The following is an 18,629-nucleotide window of genomic DNA, read 5'->3' as shown; positions in this document are numbered from 1 at the left end:
AGGGTGGTTCCTGAGCCGGGGGAGAGCAAACAGGAAGGACACAGGCCTCGGCTTACCCTCGAGTGGCACTGGCTGTGCGTGAGGGGGTGATGGGGACCATGGCATTCACGGCCAAATTGTTTAAAATTCTGTGCCAGCCAAACCAATCCCATCTGGCCAGAAGGTGCCTGTTTGCACACACCCTCTGTGAGGAGGGGTTCAGAGGTTTGAAAAGCCGATCATCCCTCCTTTTTTTTTTTTTTTTAATCCTCAGCTGAGGAAAATCTTCCATTGATTTTCAGACGGAGTGGGAGGGAGGAAGGGGAGAGAGAGACATCAATTGGTTGCCTCCTGCATGTGCCCCGTCTGGGGCCAGGGATCGAGCCTGCAACCGAGGTTTGACGGGGAATCAAATCGAGACCCTGGGATTCCTTGGGCTGACGCTCTAACCACTGAGCAGCCGGGTCAGGGCCTGTTTTCCCTCCTTGACCCGGGTTTCCCCCAGGAGCTCCTCCTTTCTTTGAGTTTAAAAGTTGTTATGACCCGGGCATGTTTCCTTGCAAGAGAGGGGCAGGGCACCCGGAGGGGGCGCGAAGGGAGGGCCTGGCTTAGTTCTCCGAGGGCAGGACAAGTTTCTCGTGGTTCGTTATTTGGAAAGTCCCTCTGGTTGTCACTGGGGGGACAGTGACTTCAGCTACTTCAGGAGGCGGGACAGGTCGGGTCTCTTAGCCCAGTGGTCGGCAAACTGCGGCTCGCGAGCCACATGCGGCTCTTTGGCCCCTTGAGTGTGGCTCTTCCACAAAATACCACGTGCGGGCACGCACGTACAGTGGGATTGAAACTTCGTGGCCCATGCGCAGAAGTCGGTTTTCGGCTCTCAAAAGAAATTTCAATCGTTGTACTGTTGATATTTGGCTCTGTTGACTAATGAGTTTGCCGACCACTGTCTTAGCCCAGTCCTCACCTAGAGTTTTGACAGAAGTTCAAAAGGACGGGCCCTGATGTACACCCCCTGGCGGCCCCTCCTGCCCCCCCTCATCCCGTGCGAAACCAGACGATGGCCCAGGATCACTCCGACTCTTTATTGTCCTTCTTTACAAACGGGTCTCAGGTAGGTAGGGCGGAAACGGAAGAGCGGTCTCCCTGGCTTCTCAGCCAGTCCTCGGGGAGCCCCATCGTCACTGCCGGGAGGGAAGACCCCTCCTGCTCCTCTTTGCACCCCCTCATTTACCAGGGGAGGGGCTCCCATCCAGGCTCCTGGCCCGGGACAAGCCTTTCCCCCGCGGAACTGCTGATTCTCCGTCACGCCTTATCTTGGCTCCTAGAGGGAGACACACGGGCTGGCTCGCAAGGCCTGGCCCACAGCAAACACACCACGGGAGGGGACCGCCAGGCTGACTTCTCACCCGCCTCCCCTGACCCACTTTTCGGGGAGCCCAGCCTCCTCTGCAATGTGTCATCTGCCTTCACCCTTTGTCACTGTTCCCCAAGACTCCCCCTGGCCCCTCACTCGCTGGGCTGCCTCCTTTCCACACTTCCCCGGCAAGCCCTTCTCTGTCTCCCTCTTCCCAGTCATCCCTAGCCCTCCACTCTGTTTCTCCATCCCTAGCCCCCACCTCTCGGCATTTCCGTCCGGGCCTTTGGCTCTGGCTCCGGCTTCGGCTCCGGCTCCGGCCAGGGCCCCGGGAGCCCCGAGAGCTGCCGGAGCCCCTGGAAGAGTTGCTGCCGGCGGTGGAGCAGGTGCTGGCGGCCTGGCCCCGGGACAGGAAGCTTGGTCGGCTGTAAGGGAGCCAGGCCTCTTCTGCAGCACAAGGGAAAAGAGTAGCTGGGCCCAGGCAGGGGGCAGAACGCCACTCCTGGCCCCCTGTGCCACCCCAACCTTCATCCCAGCTCTGGAAGGAGAGCTGAGGGCAGGCGAAGGGCTCAGGCCATCCTGGGGTTGAGAAGCAGAGCGGCCAGTCCGCGGCCTTGACATCACACGCGCTCAGAAACCTGCAGGGAACACCCATCCCTGTTCTTCTCCCACTGAGGCTGGTCCTGAGAAAGGATACGACTGGAGAACCTCAGGGGGTTTTGCTCAGAGACCGCTGGAGAGACAAGTACCTTCGATGTCGATCAGATGCATGAACCCAATGAGAGTGAGGGGTGAGCCCGGTGGAAATCAGCCCATCAATGGCCCCGTCTGCACTGTACTATCAGCCTCCAGTCCTGAAGCCCACCTTCTATAGCAGCGCCCTCCAGCCCGCCCTGGCCTCCTTACCATCCGGGAGGGGCCCCCGATGGGCCCCCAGGGCGCCCCCCTGCACCACTCTTCTCTCCCCGCTGCGCTCCCGTTCCAAGGAGGACATGCTGCCTGCTGCTCTCAGCCCTGAGGCCCAGCTCGCCTCTTCCTCTGGGGGCGGCAAGGGCGGTGGGGGCAAGTCTGGGGAGAGGTCTGTTTCAGCGGAGGGTCCCACTCCCCTGATACCAGTCCCTCCCACTCCCATTCCCTGGCGCCAGGAGGCTGCGAATGAACAGCCCAGGATGTGGGTTTGCCTGCTCCCCACCTCCAGCCTTCAGAGCCCGCCCTTGGTTTCTGCCCGTGTCCGCTACTGACTGTGGCCGCCCCCCAGGCCCATGGCCCCTCACCCCCAGGACTGTGCTCCCGCCTGTAGGGCGCGGCCTTGGGTTTCTTCCGATGGGCGCGGGGCCCTTGAAGTGGCGAAGTCATCTCCCTCGGAGGCGCCTGCCGGGTTCTCCCTGTAGCGTTAGGAGAAGGGAGAGGAGCAGGTAAGAGAGAAGGCCTAGAAGAGGCTTTGGGGGGCGGTGGGATGAGGTGAGGGTTCTGTAGACTCACCTGGGGCACTGCTGGCGGTGCTAGGGCCAGGGCTGGCGCTGAAGTGATGGGCGGCTGTGGGGCCAGCCCCCGGGCCAGCAGGCCTCCCCTCGTGGCTGTTCAGAGTGGGCTGGGACACACTGAGAGGGGAACTGGGCTCAGGGGGCACCCTCCTGCAACGACATAGGCCTTAGCACTTGTTCTCTCAACAAACACTAAGCGCCTACTGTGTGCCAGGCACTGTGTTAGACACTCGGCCTAATACTCAAATGAACAAGACATGGCCAGCCCCCACCAGACTCCCGAGCTAGTGGAACATGAGGAAAGCCATGTCTTTGAAACACTCCCAGGAGCTGGCAAAGTCACTCGAGGGAGAAACAGTCTGAAGGGAGTGAGAGACCTTGTTAGTCTCCAGGTTTCTCCCCAAATCATACTCCTACCCTCATGCACCCCAGATCTACCCATCCATCCATCCATCCACCCACCCATCCTTCCATCCATCCATCCATCCACCCACCCATCCATCCATCCATCCTTCTATCCATCCATCCATCCATCCATCCTTCCTTCCTTCCTTCCATCCATCCTTTCTTCCATCCATCCATCCTTCCATCCATCCATCCATCCATCCATCCATCCACCCATCCATCCATCCATCCATCCATCCATCCATCCATCCTTCCATCCATCCACCCTTCCATCCATCCACCCTTCCATCCATCCATCCATCCACCCATCCATCTATCCTTCCATCCATCCATCCATCCATCCATCCATCCATCCATCCATCCGCCCATCCATCCGCCCATCCATCCATCCTTCCTTCCATCCATCCATCCATCCACTGAACAGATATGTACTGAGGGCCTGTAACGTGCAAGGCACCATGCGCCTTCCTACCTGGGCATCTGGTGGAGATGGGGAATGTCAGTGAGGGGCTGGGGAGGGTCGGGAGGTGAGGGGGTGAGAGTGGCTGTGGACTGCTGTCCGTAGGAAGGTGTGGGAGAGGGGGTCTCCCCTCGGGATGCAGACACCAAGCACCCTCCACTGGAGCTGGGCTCAGCCAGGTGGCTCCTCTCGGGCACCGGTGGGCACCACTCCCCTGGCTCTGAGCTGGGGAAAGAGGCAGGAGGGTGAGGATGACTGGGTAGCTTCCATACCCTTCCTTGGCTGTCCAGTGCCACCTCCCTTCCTCTCCAGCTCTCTGCCCTCCCTGCAGGCGGCCGGGGCTGGTCCCACGCTAGGGCATCTGCAGCAAGAAGCATCCTTACCCGCCCTCGAGCTCCTCCTCAGGCCCCTGGAGGCAGCTCAGTTCACAGGAAGGAGGGGGTGGGGGCAGGGCTTCTGGCCAGTTGAGGCAGGGCATCTGCACAGGTTTCCCCAGAAGCTTCGCTTTGCCTGCCCTGGGCCCTGAGCAGAGCGGGAAAGGGGCAGAGATGAGACCTGCCAGAAGCAAGTGCCGGGCCAGGTCCCGAGGAGTGTGGGGCGAGAGGACCGGGAGGCGTACCACTGTCCCCCTGGCTCCATTCCGGGGGAGCATACTGGCTCCAGGTGCTCGGGTCCCCGGAGGAGTTTGGGGGGAAGCCCCCATGGAAGGTCTGCAGCTCCTCCCCGGCTGGGTCGATGGTGCTGTAGACAGCACCCTCGGGGGAGGCGGTTGCGCCCCGCGCCGTCTGAGCCAGGTACAGGGAGATCCCGGCTTCTGAGGAGGAGAAAGAGGGGGCCCAGGGAGGAGGCAGGGCAGACACAGAAAAACAGGACAACAGGAGAATGGAGGGCAAAAGGAAACCCCACCCAAAACCTTACTTCCCAAACCAGGGTACAGGGGAGGCCAGAGGGACACCCCCAACTCACATCCTCCTGAGGGCTGACCAGCCTCAGGAGCACTGGGGCTCCCTGCAGTGCACCCCAGTAGGTGGAGAGGAGGGAAGGGTGCTGGGGCCCCGTGGGCCCCGGAGGGAAGGAGAACTCCTCACCATTGTAATATCTGTCGTCCGGGTCGGGATTGCTGGGGCAGCAGCCTCCTCTGGGCTCCTGGGCGGAGGGGCTTCGAGATGGGTGGGGCCAGGAGTCTGCCAGCCAAGGGTAGGGAGCAGGGCCGAGGCCCCCGGGCGGCCTGGGGGAGAGCATGTGGACGCTGGGGTGGAGAGCCCGGGAAGGCCTGGGAAGTAGAGGAGGCAGGGGCAATGTGGGGGGAGGAGGAGTAGGAAGTGGGGGTGGTGGGCACGACGGCTGAGGAGGCAGTGAGGCCTGGAGAGGAAGGGGTGCGGCCTGTCCGTGGAGGGGACTATCCGACTATCCTTGGGAAGGAAGTTGAGCGAATTACCTGGAACTGGCTCCCGAGAGGCCCTCCGAGTGTGGGAAGGACACTGGGGAAGACGAGGGGAGACTGGATGAGAGAAGAGCCTGTGCTGGGGTCTGAACCCCGCAGGGCAGTCAGTGGTGGCTCACCTGCAGGCGTGTAGGCAAAGGAGGCTTCCGAAAAGGATCCCATGGGAGAAAGAAGAGGGGAAATGGAAAAAGGGTCAGAAATAGCCACACTCTTGCCCCCTCCTTCGCCCCGTCCCAATATCGCCACTCAGGCTGCACCCCGGGCCAATTTCATCAGAAGTGCTAGGAGTGAGAGGGACTCGGGCCTTAGTATTTTTCTAAAGCTCCCCGAGTGATTCCCATGTGCAGCCAAGACGGAACCGCTGGTCTAGATGCTCAGATCTCTCCAGATGCGCAGGAAGGAGGCGGGGAATCAGGGGGGTTGAGCAGGTAGCAGCGGGGCCTCACAAGGTATAGCCTGGGTCCTGGCCACACCCCTCCTACCAGGCCCACCCTCACGAGTATATCTTCTTAGCCTCGCCCCCCTTTATTTGCTTGTTTTAAAATATATTTTTATTGATTTCAGAGAGGAAGGGAGAGGGAGAGATAGAAACATCAATGATGAGAGAGAATCATTGATCAGCACCCCACACTTAGTTGGAGCCCACAGCCCGGGCATGTGCCCTGACCGGGAATCCAACTGTGACCTCCTGGTTCATAGGTCCATGCTCAACCACTGCGCCACACCAGCCGGGCTAGACTCGCCCCCCCTTTACCCACGCTGACTGCAGAGCCTGCTCTCTCCTCCCCAGGCGCCTTAAGGGTAAGTCTTCCCCCTTCCCAGGCTCCGGTCCCGCCCCCTCCGGGCCCCGCTCCTCCCCCTCAGTCCCGCCAGCTCCAGGGTCCGCACTGCGGACAATGCCCTGCTCCCGGGGGTGTAGCTCCAGCCCCCGCCTCCCACTTTGGAGAGGTGGAGCCTCCCACTCCCTCTCGAAGCCGGTTGGCTCCAGGCTTGGGGCCTCCAGGCTCGGTCCGCTCCGAGGCACTCCGTTTCGCCTCCCCGCGTCTGAGGGCGCCCTAGGCCCGCAGCCCCGCCGCCCCCCGCCGCCCCCCGCCGCCCCCCGCCGGCGCTCACCTGCGTAATGGCTGAGCTCCTTGCGCTGCCTGCGGCGCCGGCAGAGGGCGCCGCCGAGCCCGATGAGCAGCGCCCCGCAGGCCGCGCCGCCGCCCGCCAGGAAGGCCGGCTCCCGCAGCACCCGGGCCAGCCGCTCCGCCAGCCCCTGGCCCGCCTCGAGCGCCGGCTCCCGTTCCCGTGGGGTCGCTGTGGGGGTCAGGGCCGTGAGCGCAGTAGGCGGCCTGGAAACGTCCAGCCCCTCCGTCCCCGCACCCCCCACCCCCAGACTCACGCAGCTGCACGGACACCGGGGCGCTGGCCACGCCCACGCCGGCGCTGGTGGCCGCGGCGACCTGGGTCCGGTAGGGGAGACCTGGCAGCAGCCCCTGCAGCACCGCCGAGCGCGCCCAACCTGCCGCGGACCGGTTCAGGTGGAAGCGGCTCTCATTCCCCAGGCACCAGATCTGGGGAGGCCGGGACCCAGGTTAGAGCCGGGAAGGGGATTCTGGCCTCACGTGGAAACTCGACGCCCCGGAATGGCACAGGGCGCTCAGCCAGGCATAACTCAGCCTGGAGAGGCGCGGAACCCCCTCTCCTCCCCCAGAGCCTCACCCCCAGCCACCAGGCTGGCCCTAGATCCAGATCCCTTCCAATCCTAGCCCGGGCCCTCCTCTCCCTCCCCCCCAGCCTCCTCCCTCCCACACACCCTGTACCTGGTATTCCTGGATGACCCCATTCTGCTGGGAGGGGAGCGGAGGTTCCCAGGACACAGTGATACTGCTGTTGCCTTCACCCCCCAAGGCTACTGCCACTGCCTGGGGGGGACCGCTGGGGGCTGGCCAGGGTGGAACGCCGTGAGAAGGACTCGGCCATTGCAAGCTGCCCCTCAGGCCCCAACCTCTTCCCACCCCCATCCCCGGCCCCCAGTTCTAACATCTTAGGGAACTAAGGCTTCCCACCCACTTGCCTGGCTCTCCCCCCTGCAAGCCTTCCCCCTCCCACTTCCCTCTTGTCCATCCAGCAGCTCCGAGCCGCCCCTTACCCTCCTCAGGAGTGCTCCTGGTCACCAAGAGACTGTCAGCACCCAGCCCCTCCTGGCCTTGGGCTTGCACCTTGATCTGAATCCGGGTCCCCGGGGGGAGTCCTCTTAGCACAGTACTTTGCTGGCTTGGGGGCTGTGGGTCCAGCGCTGTCCAGCTTCCCCCATCAGGACCTGCTACCCTCCAGGACACCCGGAAACCCTGCACCAGCTGGACTGGGCCATCGACCTGCAGGAGAAAAGAGGAAGCATACCAGGCCCAGCCCCTCTTCCATTCACCCGTCTTCCCCAGCCACTCCCTTCCCACGCTCCCCCACTCGTTCTTGGAGGCCCCCGTGTCCCCCCGTCGTTATCTCTGCCCTTCACCTCATCCCTATGCCACACTCACAGTCCAGGACACCTGCAGGGCCCGGGGCCCCAGGACGATGGGCTCCTGCAGATGCACGGCCACTTCAGCCAGCCCCGGCTGGCCTCTCCGTGGGTCCTCCACTGGCCTGGATGGGTTGCTGTCTGTTGACCAAAGAGCCCACTCAGGAGGGGCCAGCAGGGACAGGGAGTCACCACTGATCGTGTGCTGTGTCCTGCCTCTGCCCTGCCCTGCACACAGTACTACTTAGTGCTCCAGAGCACACCCCAGGGTCAAGAGAGGCTGGGGGAGGGGGCACAGAGGTGGGCCTTCTAGTCCTGATCATCTACATACGCTGTGAGTAAGGGACTCAGGAGTGAGGCGCCACCAAGGTGACTGAATCATTCTCCCTCTCTCTCTTTCTCTTTCTCTCCTCCCCCTCCTCCTCCCTTCTAACTCTCCTCCTTCTTCTCTTGTTCCCTCAATGAGAGGGAAGCATGACCCCCTGTTTCAGGCCAGCCCCCCAGTATAGACCTGGCACCACGGGAAAGAGCTGCCATGGTGCCATGGTTCAGGGGGAGGGGGGCTCTGAAGTGTCACATGTCACAACCATGAGCCAGGGACCCTGCCCTTACCCTGGGTGCGGACAGGCTCAGAGACGGGGCTGGGCTCACTGAGGCCCCAGGCGCCCACCGCTCGCACCAGGAACAGGTAGACGGTGTTGGGCTGCAGACCGCCGACGGTGTGTGTCTCCAGCTGCACGCCATCTGCCACTGTGCGCCATGTGTTGCCAGCTGCTTGGCTACCACGGGAATGAGGTGGCAGAGCTGTCTGAGCCAGGGACCCCCAACGTGCCTCCTCCATCTCATCCATTCCCTATGGCCCCCTGCTGCCTCCTCCCCTGGGGAAAGGGAACTGGCAAACCCCTCCCCACAATAGCAAGGACCCTCAGGACACAGGGGGCCCCTCCTTTGAACTGCCCAGGTTTTCGCTCACAGCCTTCTCTGTACCTGAAAGCCTCTATCAGGTAAGAGGTAACTGCAGCCCCAGCCTGCGGGTTGGGCTTCCAGGTCAGGGTCACGCTGTTCTTGGTGATGTCGGTGACCACTGGCCGAGAGGGAGGCCCCGGCGGGGTGCTGGGCTCCGGAGGCGGGCCTGGTAATTCTCCCCCGTCTTCTGCAGTGAGGAGACAATCTTTTAAGTAGAAAACTGGGAAAAGAATGTAACCTGCCTCCTTCCCAGAGGGACGGTGGAGCTGTGACCGTGGCGATGGTGGACAGAGGGACATCGTGCACCAATCTCCACTCACATCCGCCTCCCAAGGGCACCAATTCTGTCCTCCTCCTCCTCCTCCCACTACCAAGGCCATGGCATTGGGGAGATAAAATCAGTCCTGGGGGTTGGCGCATATTGGTCGCCTTGGAAGAATGTTTGGAGAAAGGCGCCGGCAAAGAAGGGAACACAGGAGAAACTCACCCCGCCTCCGAAGCCAGGCACTCCACGTGGCCTCCCCTGTGGAACTCCTGGCCACACAGCTATAGAGGCCCACGTCCGCCTCCTGCAGGAGAGGGCAGAGGACGGGCAAACTGGGAGCGGAACAAGGTAGGGGGAGAGGGTGGAGCACGGTATTCAGAAGGATGGGAGGGTGTCGTGCACTCTAGGTGGTCTGAGAGAGCAGATGGTGAGGATGGAGGTAGAGTCCCAGCGGGTACTTCACTGCAGTTGGGCATTCTCAGTTACTTGGGGCCCGGGGTGACAACTCACCTGCACGCTGGTGATGTGCAGGGTACCATTGGCCATTAGGGTGACCTGGAGGTCATCCCCCTGCAGCCACTGCCCGTCCTTCTTCCATTGGACGCTAGGTTGAGGGTTCCCGGTCACTCTGCATGGCAGCCACACAGAGGAGCCAAGCGCCAGTGTCTGATTTGCTGGTCCCTGGAGGATGATGGGAGGCAGCCCATCCATCGAGGCTGAGAGAGGAAGAACTCGGGTACCTCAGAGGAGGATCCCAGGCTCAGGCAACCAGCTCCTTGTCCTCATTCTCTGCTCGTTCCCATAGCCCCGCTCCCCCCAAGATGGAAGGGGCTTCCACAACCAATTGTAGTCTCTGCCCAGAACCAGCAATCTATTATTAGTGGCTCCTTTTGAAACGTTGAGGGCCTGTCTCAGGAACATGCCCCCACCCCCCTTGCAGACGTATTTGTAGAGAATCCAAGAAAAACATCTCTTTGAAGCCATTATCTCCTTCCAGGCCTTTGGGTCCCATCTCATCTCCGTAGGCACGTACCTCCTTTTACCTTCAACAGGGCCTTGGCCAGGATGCTGCCGGCCACACTGACCGCCTGGCACACATAGTAGCCAGCGTCCCCCCTCTGCACGTCCGTGATGTTGAGCTGGCCTCTGGGGGAGACGGAGAAGCGCCCTGTGGGCTGAAGGGACTGACTGGGGAAAAGCAGCACCTGGGGACAGAGCAAGGACCCAAGGCAGGGAATGAGCAGGCGGCTCCCCATCCCCACCAACACCAGAATTCAGAGCGTTCCCGAGGTTCCGATGCATGCGCTGTCCCCAGCCAGTTGTGTGACCTTGGGCGGACTAGTTAAACCTATTCACGAAAAATGAGCGATTTGATTAGATGATTTGGGGATGAGCTCCCCGGCGCTGTGCCAGCTATTGGAACTTCCTGAGCCCCAATTTCCCCAAATAGGACTCTTAGAGGATAGCTAAGAAGATGAAATGAAGTAATCATACGACACTCGTAATACATTGCGTGATCAATGTTGACATACTTTCCCCTGCTTTCTGGCTCTAGCATTTTACATTAGATACATACACGGAAGGTAGTGGAGTAGGTGTGGGTCTCGGGACACAGAGCACCATGCTGAGCCCCTGACTCATACCTACTCCCACCCCTTACCGCCACCAGCACTTTTATTCATTTCAGAATCTAATGGAAACACAGCAGACTCCGATGCTAGAGAAGATGGGGAAATGGTGGCTGTGGATTTGGAATGAGGGAATAGTGGCCTGGTTTCCCAGCGGGTGGAGTTCATCAGACTTATTTTGTTATACTGACCTTGTTTTCCAGTAGCAAAATTCCCGCCTTTCCCTTACCGGAAGTTACTTACTGTTGTAACTTCAGTTAATGTTCATTGGAGTTGTGTGTTCTGGGGTTTGTTTGCTACTATTGCGCGCCCCCTGGTGGAGGCCTCTTACAAATAGAAAAGCAAGTCCTATTCTACCCTCCACAGCTTTGATACAGAGCTATTTGCTTTCTAGAGCAATGTATGAAGCCAAGGCCCCACGGCCTGGGGAAAGAGAGATCTAATTGAATTTGCTGCATCCTCAGGAGGTCCTTGATCCTAAGAGAAAGTTTCCAAGGAGTTACTTACACAGGACCGTTCCCTACCACCTAAATATATTACCATTTATTTCAAAAGTGTCCCATCCAAGTACTAACCAGGCCCGAAAGTGTTAGTTATGGCCCAGGCCCTTTATATTAATTATCTTATTTAATCCTCACAAACAACCTGCAAGGGTTCCCGGGAGGACCAAAGGTAGAGCAGAACCCTGAGAGCAGTCTGCAGAATGTAGAAGGAGGGGGGCTAGGACCCGAGGAGAAGCTGGTGGGAAGCCCCCGGAGTGGGCACCTACTTGACTTCCCTCCTTCTGCCAGAAGATGGCAGGGGGCGGGTTTCCTTTGGTCTCGCACCGAAAAGTCACGCTCTCTCCAGCAGCGGCCGTCTGGTCCTGGGGCTGGGTCACCAGCTGGGGTGGGACTGGCAAGGGGAGGGGAGATAAAGGAACAGGGGAGTCAGGGGTACTAAGAAGGGAGCTTGAGGGGACAGGAGAGAGAGAAGTCCAAGCTTGGCCGACGTAGGAGCAGATTCTCATCCACCTCTTGCTCAAGTCTGTGGAGCCGTCTCCTTCTCTCTCTTGCCCGAGTCTCAGGTGACCCCACATCTCCTGCTTGTCCTTTCCTGCTCGGCCCACCCTCCACGTCCCTCACCTCACCCCTGCTGCGGGCAGAACCAAGTGGGGCCTCACCGTGAACACTGAGGGAGCCAGACGCTTCCGCTCGGCCCACGCTGTTCTCCGCCACACAGGTGTATGTCCCCTCGTCTTCAGCACTCACACGCCCAATCCAAAGGCTGTGGTCACTCCGGATCTCATACCTGCTCCACTCCCCACCCCCAGGCTGGGTTGGCCATAGCTACAGACCACGTCTGTCTCCCCCAGGACAGACACCAGGGGACAAGGCAGACCTCCACAGGGACAGAAGCTCTAGGAATGGATAGGGCAGGGCCACAGGCTCTGGGGAACAGACTTCTCTGTGTGAGCGGGTATCTGCCTTCCCGTTTCCTAGGGCGGGGTACACGCTTGAGCTGGTGGGCCCTCCTCACCTGCCTGTGGGCAGTTCTCCATCCTCCTTTCGCCAGTGTAGACGCGGTGGGGGATCCCCTTGCACCTCACATGGGAAATGGGCAGGGGCATCAGCCAGGACCACCTGATTCACTGGTCTCCGCAGGAAGGAGGGACGCTCTGTGGCGTGGGAGGGAGGGGACCGTCAGGGGTCTGCACAGCCGCGTGCTTCCCCGGCCGCATGCTCCCATCACCCCACACCTCCGCGTGCCTACCCTGAACCACCAGCTCCGCCGGCCCGCTCTCCCGTTCCCCTGCCATGTTGGAGGCCACACACACGTACATCCCTGCATCACCCTTGTGTGTGTGTGACATCATCAGCTTCCCTCCACGGATCTGCGGAATAATCACAGGAACTCTGGTCCTTTATAGCCACCAACGCATGTTTATTTGATTTCCACAACAAACCCATGAAGACAACCATTTCTTTCCATCTAGATAAGAAATTGTTGCTTTGCCCAAGGTGGGGCTCAGGTCTGTTTGGTTTTTTTTTCCTCCCAGGGGTCCCTGGGGCATCATGCTCCACCCCCCTATCTTATACCAAGGCCATCCCACCCATCCTCATCTATCCCTCACTCAACAGCTGGCTCTCAGCCTCCAGTCAACTGATGCCCTGATCCCAGGTCTCCTGCCTTCTCACCCGAGCGAGCATTATTGCCTGCCTTCCAAGACCCTTGGATTCAGGCCTTTCTCCTGGAGGCAGGCCCCAGACCCCTAGCACATGGCTCCGCCCCCTTGTGACTGCTGACTCCGCCCCCTCCCTCCTGTTGCACCCCCTGCCTGGCCCAGCCCTCACCGTGATCCTTCCCTCCTCCTCCTTGACGGGGGTACCGCCCTTCTTCCAGGTCACCGACGGCTCCGGGTGGCCGCGGGGGGGCACGCATTCCATCACAGCTGGCTCCCCCACGGCCACCACCACGTTCCCAGGAGACTGCCGGAAATCGTCGCGAAGGACTAGAGAGAGAGAGAGAGAGAGAGAGAGAGAGAGAGAGAGAGAGAGAGAGAGGAAATATGAGTACATATATGACTATGACCGTCTGCCCCGCCACAGGTGAGAAAATACCAGGCCCCGGCGTGGGGCACTGGAGACCAAAGGCACAGTCCCAACGGAAGAGGAACCGCCTGAGATGGGAGCTGGCTCTAGACGGGACGGCCCGCGCCCTCCCGCACCCCAGGCCCCAGGGCCACGGGCTGACGCCCCGACTTCACCTGCCACCTCCAGCGAGGCGTTCCTGCTGGCCGCCGCCCCCAGGTAATTGCGCGCCACGCACGTGTACACGCCCTCGTCGGGGCGCGCGCGGCGCCCGTGCACGATTCGCGGGAAGAAGAGGGCGCCGCTGGGCAGCAGCAGGCGGTGGGCGCGCGGGTCCTCGCGCGCGGTGGCCACGCGCGCCCCGTTTTTGTACCACTCGATGTGGGGCCGGGGCCGGCCCTCCGCGCGGCAGGGCAGCGTGGCCGGTTCGCCTCGGGACACCAGCAGATCCGGTGGCTGCTCCACGATGCGCGGCATCGCGTCCTCCGGCCCGACCCTCGACCCTGGAGGAGGGGAGGGACGCAGAGCGTTCAGACCGGGCAAGTTGGGGAAAGATGGGAGCTCCAGAGAGAAAAGGGACCCCGCCTCTCTCTCTGTAGGGGCGGGTACATCCTTCTGGGAAGACGCAAAGTCAAGGAATCAGGACACCCGCCTCCTCCCCCCCCCCCCCCCCCCCGGCCAGGTCTAAGGGGGAATGGAGGGCCACCGCGCCTCTAGCTGACTGGCCTCATCCCCCGTCCGCACTGGTCCACAGATGTCCTTGCTCCATAAGCGGGACAGCTAAGGCCCACACTGGGTTCCTCCCCTGGGCGCCATCCCGGGCAGCGACATGGAGAAACGTGGCCAGGCCCGGGGTCCCCCGGGACCAGGAAGGCTTGAGTGATGGGCGGGGCCTGGGAGCCCAGGATCTGGCACAGAGCCCGTCTATGGACACCCCAGACCATCCTGTTCCGGGCTCCTGTGAAGCCACCGGCACTGAACCAATGCGGACGGCAGGGGAAATGTGAGGAACGCGCTTTCCTGAGCGCATACAGGTGCCAGCAGGTTGTTCCCAGGTGGATGCAAGGCCACCAACCATTGGGAAAGGAATTGGTCTCCTTCCCTGGTGCTCTCTGGTTCGTTCACTACGCCTTCTGCTCCTGCCCCTCCCTGGGCCTGCTGCCTTCTGCTCGCTTCGCTTCTGCAGTGGTTTGGGATCCAGGAGCCCCCGAGCCCGGAGCCCCGTCAGGCTCAGATACCCCAGCTTGATCCAAAGTGGCTTCGTGACCCCTTGGCGGCCAGTAGGCGCCGCTGCCGCCTCACGGCACCTGTGTCCTTCACTAACCAGGCCCTATGGAACCGGCTTGGGTTCCCCACCTCCCCACCCCTCCTCCGCTTCTCCACTCTGTCCCACAGTCCGCGGAACCTCGACTTCCAGCCTCCGTGTGAGATTGGGTTTCACTTCCCGCCCTCTGCTCTTAGAAGTCCCGATGGAGAGGACGCTGGATGGGGTGCCCCTAGGGGTGCTGTTCTGGGGAGCGTGTGCTTAACCGGTCAGGGACGAGAAGATGGGTTTCCCTCCCACTTGGAGAAGGGAATCCTTTTCTCGATTTCCCTTCTAGATGGAAGCTTCTGATTCTCACCCCATTCCCCTCCGTCCCATCCCAGGCCCAGTTCAGGCAAACCTCAGGCCCGGTTCAGGTGAGCAGCACTGGAATGATGAAGAGCTCAGGGGTTGGCTGGAACTAACTAGGGCGGGAGTCTCAGGCCGCACCACTAACTCCTGTGAGAACCTGGGCAGTTCTTGAACTTCTCTGAGTCTCAGCTTCTTTATAGTAATAAAGAATAGTGATAGGGTCGTCATAAGACCATAATGCACTTCCCCAAAAGCTGGACTAAGATTACTTCAGGGTCCTTCTACCTCACCCACCTCACCTGACCTTGGCTCCTATAGTCTTTACCTGACTCGGATTCCACCAGGCCCCAGAATTCCCCTTGGCCCTTCACCTAACCATCGGATGTCATGGGAATAGGCGGGTCTGTTATAGCCAAGCTCTGTGCTGTTTTTGAGCCCACTGGGGTCCTGTCTGTCTTCTCTGAATTTGCTTCCTCCACTGCGAACGTGGCCATCAATTCCTTCCCTACAACCCTCACTGGGACAGTGCAGAGTGAACGCACTCTGTGAGAGCACCGAGGTGTCTGTGAGAAGGGCTCTGTGCTGAACCTCCTGGGGGTCTGGGAGGCCAGCTGATTGGAGAATTCCACCTCATCCCCCATCTTCCTCCCCACTCCCTCCGTGCCTGGCTCACCTTGCCGGTCCGCGCTTTCCCCCTAATTCCTGCAGACACATCTGCAGGCTCCCTTTCCCTGGAATTTCCTCCCTGTCATTTGGGGTCTCGGGAGAGGCTTCCACAGAAGCTAATGAATAGCTAAGGGTCATGCTAATGGGGCTCTGGGGCTTCTCCCCAGCACCTGAGTACACACACACACACACACACACACACACACACACACACCACTGCCCAGGTCTCCTTTCTCGCCGCCTTGGGGTCTCCAGCACAGCGCTCGCCCTAGATTCCAGTTGGCGGAGGCCAGTGGACCCCGGCTGGGGAAGAACCGGAGGGAACCCCTGGCCCAAGTGCCAGGGAACGCGGGAGTTCCCGACGCGGCCGGCAGGGGGCGAGCCCGGACCTCTCCCGGCTCCCGCGACGCGGAGGAGCGCGCGGTCTGGGCCATTATTTATTAATCACCGTAATTAGCGCCGACGACCTCGCCGCCAGCGCAGCCCGCCCGCCCAGCTCTGCCCGGTGGACCGGCTGCGAGCCCGCCTCTGAGGGGCAAACTCCTAAGTTCCCTGAAACGGCCGCCGCCTCTGTCGCAAACGCACCCAACATTTCGGCTGTCTCGCCTCTCGTCCTAAGTTTCGAGTTCTTGGCAAACTTGGGTTCCCGGTGGGAAGCCTGCTACCTGGGCGGGTCAGTAAGTGGCCGGGCTTGGCCCAGGCCTGGGGACCACGCCCCTCCGCTGCCCTCCCCGCAGGGGGTCCCGGCCTCTCCTAGCTCGAACTTGCCCGCACCCACCCAGGTTTCTCCTCGCCTGGGATGGCCTGGGGTCCCCTGGGGAGGTGGGGAGCAATGGACCATCTCCCCCAAAACCCTCGACCCCCGCCGGTACACCCACTCAGGTGCTCAAAGCCCCCATATCATCCCTTGATCCCCGCCCGGGGAGGCGCTGGGAGGCGCCCCTGGGTCTCCAAGAGGAGCGGGAGGTCTGGGTCTCCTCCTCCACGCCGCCCTCCCACCTTACCCCCATTCGGGATCCGGCGTCCCCACGGGGCTGGGGCTTACCGTTGAGAGGAGGCTCGCCCGGGGCCAGCAGGCTGTGGTTGAGCGCCGCCCCCGAGGCGTTGAAGCCGAAGAGCAGTTCGCTGGAGTTGGACGCGTCCCCGGCCAGGGAGTCGGCGAACAGGTTCATCTGCAGCAGCGCGTTGAGCAGGGAGCGCAGCATGGCGCGACCCGACCAGGACCCGGGCGGGGGGCCCGGGACCCAGCCCCTGGGTCTGCGACCCGCGGGCCGGGAGCCGCCAGCCCCTCGGCAGCCTCTGCGCTCCGCCCCAGCCACGGTGCCGCTGTCCCGCCGGCCGGCGCCCGGGTGCCGCGCGTGCCTCCGCGCGCCCGCCTTCCCTGTCCTTCTCTCCACCCCTCCGCGCCGCGGTCCCCTGGGGGCCGAGCGGCGGAAAGCAGGTGCCACCCGACCACAGCGTAATTAAGGGATTAATCCGACACCCTTCCTCCTCCCCCCGCCCCCCCCAACTCCGCCCCTACGGCCAGGAGCCGGGCCAGAGACTGGAGTCGCTCACCAAGAGTTGGGAGTCCCCGCCCCGAGCCCCGAGCCCCGAGCCGGGATCTGGACGTCGCTGGAGAGTTTCCTGCTTTCTTAAAGCCCCCGAGATGAGAAAGGAGGCTCCCTCTCCCTTCCTCTCTGTCGGACTCTGTCCCGCCTGACTTTAGAACAGAAATCCTCCCTCCCTTTTCCGGACCCTTGGGGAAACTGAGGCAAAGCCCAAGCTCGCTCCTCTAGCTCTCAAAGCCCTGGCTCCATTTCCTCGCAGGCCCCCGGGGTTTATCCGAGGAAGTGCGGGAGACTGGGGAGGTTTGAGGAAGGAGTTGGGTGGGGGTAGGTGGAGAACAATTGCACGCGTGTCCACCCCTTTCGCCCGCAGTCACCCGGTTTGCAATGGAGAGCCAGGGGATGAGGTGGGGCGTCTGGACCCTAATCTAGCAGTTCCTGTCGGAGACTCAGAACCGGGGTAAAACTGCGCGCAGAAAGCCCAGGGGCGCCCAAGCGGCTCGCGTCGATTTGCATACTTTTGCATATGACTCTGCTAGGACGCGTTCTGTGAAATGGTTTCACCCTTTTGAGGAGACTGATGGGGAGCCAGGGAGTGCGGGACAAAGACAAAGAGCAATATTTCTCCTGTGAAGGCAAGTGCAAGAGGAGAGACGGGCTTGATGCAAAACTCCTGCAAATCTGTTACAACCTGATAACTTTGGCCCTGACTGGTTTGGCTCAGTGGATAGAGCATCGGCCTGAGGACTGAAGGGTCCCAGGTTCAGTTGCGGTCAGGGGCATGCACCTTGGTTGTGGGCACATCTCCAGTGGGGAGTGTGCAGGAGGCAGCTGATCGATGTTTCTAACTCTCTATCCCTCTCCCTTCTTCTCTGTAAAAAAATCAATAAAATTTATTTAAAAACACACACACACAAACAAACCTGATAACTTTGTTCTCCGGGGTTGGGGAGGGGGGCATGACCTCTCACTCAGTCCCAGCCTGCTGCTGACTTTTCTGTTCTTTTTACCTGAATATCTCCCTGTCCCACACCCCCACCCTATTCTCTCTCTCTTTTTCTCCTTCTCTCTCCCAGGCTGGGCCAGCAGGGGAAGGGGGGGGGGGGGTGTCAGAGGAAGAGAGAGGCCAACCTTCTTACCTGGGGTCAGCCCCGGCTGATGGGTGAGTGTCTGCCGGGTTGTGGCTAACCCGGAGGTTCTGTGTGATGAGATCACCTCCGTTGGGTGACGGCTTCTGACCAGGGAGGGGCCAGGTGAACAGGTCTAGGGCCAGAGAAGTGGCTGCTGCCCAGTCATAGACTCCAGAGTAAGCCGAGTCAAGGGCTGGAGTATCTCAGGCAGACAGCCTTCAAGTGAACCCCATACTTTCTCAAGGGGTGGGGGGCTTGTCCTCTCTCCGACCACACGCCGGCCCTGAGGCCTCAGAATAATTGGTGTTTGGGTGTCTTCAGTTGCCTCAGCTCTGCCGGAGACTCTGCAGGGCCAAACACAAGGTGCTGGGGGGGTTGGGGGGCCCGGCAGACCCCATTGGAGGGAGGCAGCCCCCTGGGAGCAGTTCTTTGAGCCCCTCTCTGCGTGGGGAGGGGGGGGGGCTGGACCAGGAGTCTGGCGCCCCCAGAGGACGTCAGTCCCAGCTCACCTTGAGGCTGAGAGTTGAGGTAGGTGGGAAAGGGGCTGGTGACACCTCTCTCTTCTTTGGAAAGGGCCAGCATACCAAGAGATGGCACTTGGCGTGTGTCCCTGCTC

The 18,629-nt window shown here is 61.2% G+C and overlaps 1 protein-coding gene across 3 annotated transcripts; it reads right to left on the bottom strand.

Annotated features, from left to right (window-relative positions):
• Nucleotides 1–1,059: 1,059 nt before the first annotated feature.
• ROBO3 (roundabout guidance receptor 3) lies at nucleotides 1,060–16,809 on the bottom strand. Of its 3 annotated transcripts, none has more exons than XM_079763266.1 (28): nucleotides 16,382–16,809; nucleotides 13,232–13,558; nucleotides 12,819–12,976; nucleotides 12,238–12,358; nucleotides 12,004–12,142; nucleotides 11,648–11,775; nucleotides 11,255–11,379; nucleotides 9,891–10,062; nucleotides 9,368–9,573; nucleotides 9,080–9,161; nucleotides 8,614–8,779; nucleotides 8,239–8,405; nucleotides 7,646–7,767; nucleotides 7,261–7,486; nucleotides 6,932–7,053; nucleotides 6,511–6,682; nucleotides 6,240–6,425; nucleotides 5,246–5,269; nucleotides 5,121–5,163; nucleotides 4,771–4,955; nucleotides 4,302–4,496; nucleotides 4,066–4,204; nucleotides 3,695–3,907; nucleotides 2,816–2,967; nucleotides 2,608–2,718; nucleotides 2,240–2,401; nucleotides 1,596–1,780; nucleotides 1,060–1,300 (listed from the first exon to the last, which is right to left on the bottom strand). In XM_079763266.1, the coding sequence occupies exons 1-28, from the start codon at nucleotides 16,539–16,541 to the stop codon at nucleotides 1,289–1,291; spliced, it is 4,200 nt and encodes a 1,399-aa protein (XP_079619392.1). In that variant the 5' UTR covers nucleotides 16,542–16,809; the 3' UTR covers nucleotides 1,060–1,288. The 3 variants fall into 3 exon arrangements, with proteins under 3 accessions (XP_079619392.1, XP_079619393.1, XP_079619394.1); XM_079763267.1 differs by having other exon boundaries at nucleotides 4,771–4,910; XM_079763268.1 differs by having other exon boundaries at nucleotides 9,368–9,538; nucleotides 9,901–10,062.
• Between the last annotated feature and the right edge of the window lie 1,820 nt (nucleotides 16,810–18,629).

Source organism: Cnephaeus nilssonii (genome assembly GCF_951640355.1).
Source record: "Cnephaeus nilssonii genome assembly, chromosome: 22".
Classification (NCBI taxonomy): Eukaryota; Metazoa; Chordata; class Mammalia; order Chiroptera; family Vespertilionidae; genus Cnephaeus; species Cnephaeus nilssonii.
The sequence above is the reverse complement of the archived record's forward strand: the minus strand, read 5'-3'. Positions and strand labels throughout refer to the sequence as shown.

Excerpts from the sequence above, each read along its gene's own strand:
- ROBO3 (XM_079763266.1), bottom strand. The coding sequence starts at position 16,541 with ATGCTGCGCTCCCTGCTCAACGCGCTGCTGCAGATGAACCTGTTCGCC. Across the intron at positions 3,908-4,065 it reads GAGGAGGAGCTCGAGGGCGG|CTCAGAGCCAGGGGAGTGGT; the intron begins GTAAGGATGCTT and ends CTCTTTCCCCAG. Across the intron at positions 1,781-2,239 it reads TCGGGGGCCCCTCCCGGATG|AAGAGGCCTGGCTCCCTTAC; the intron begins GTAAGGAGGCCA and ends CTTGTGCTGCAG.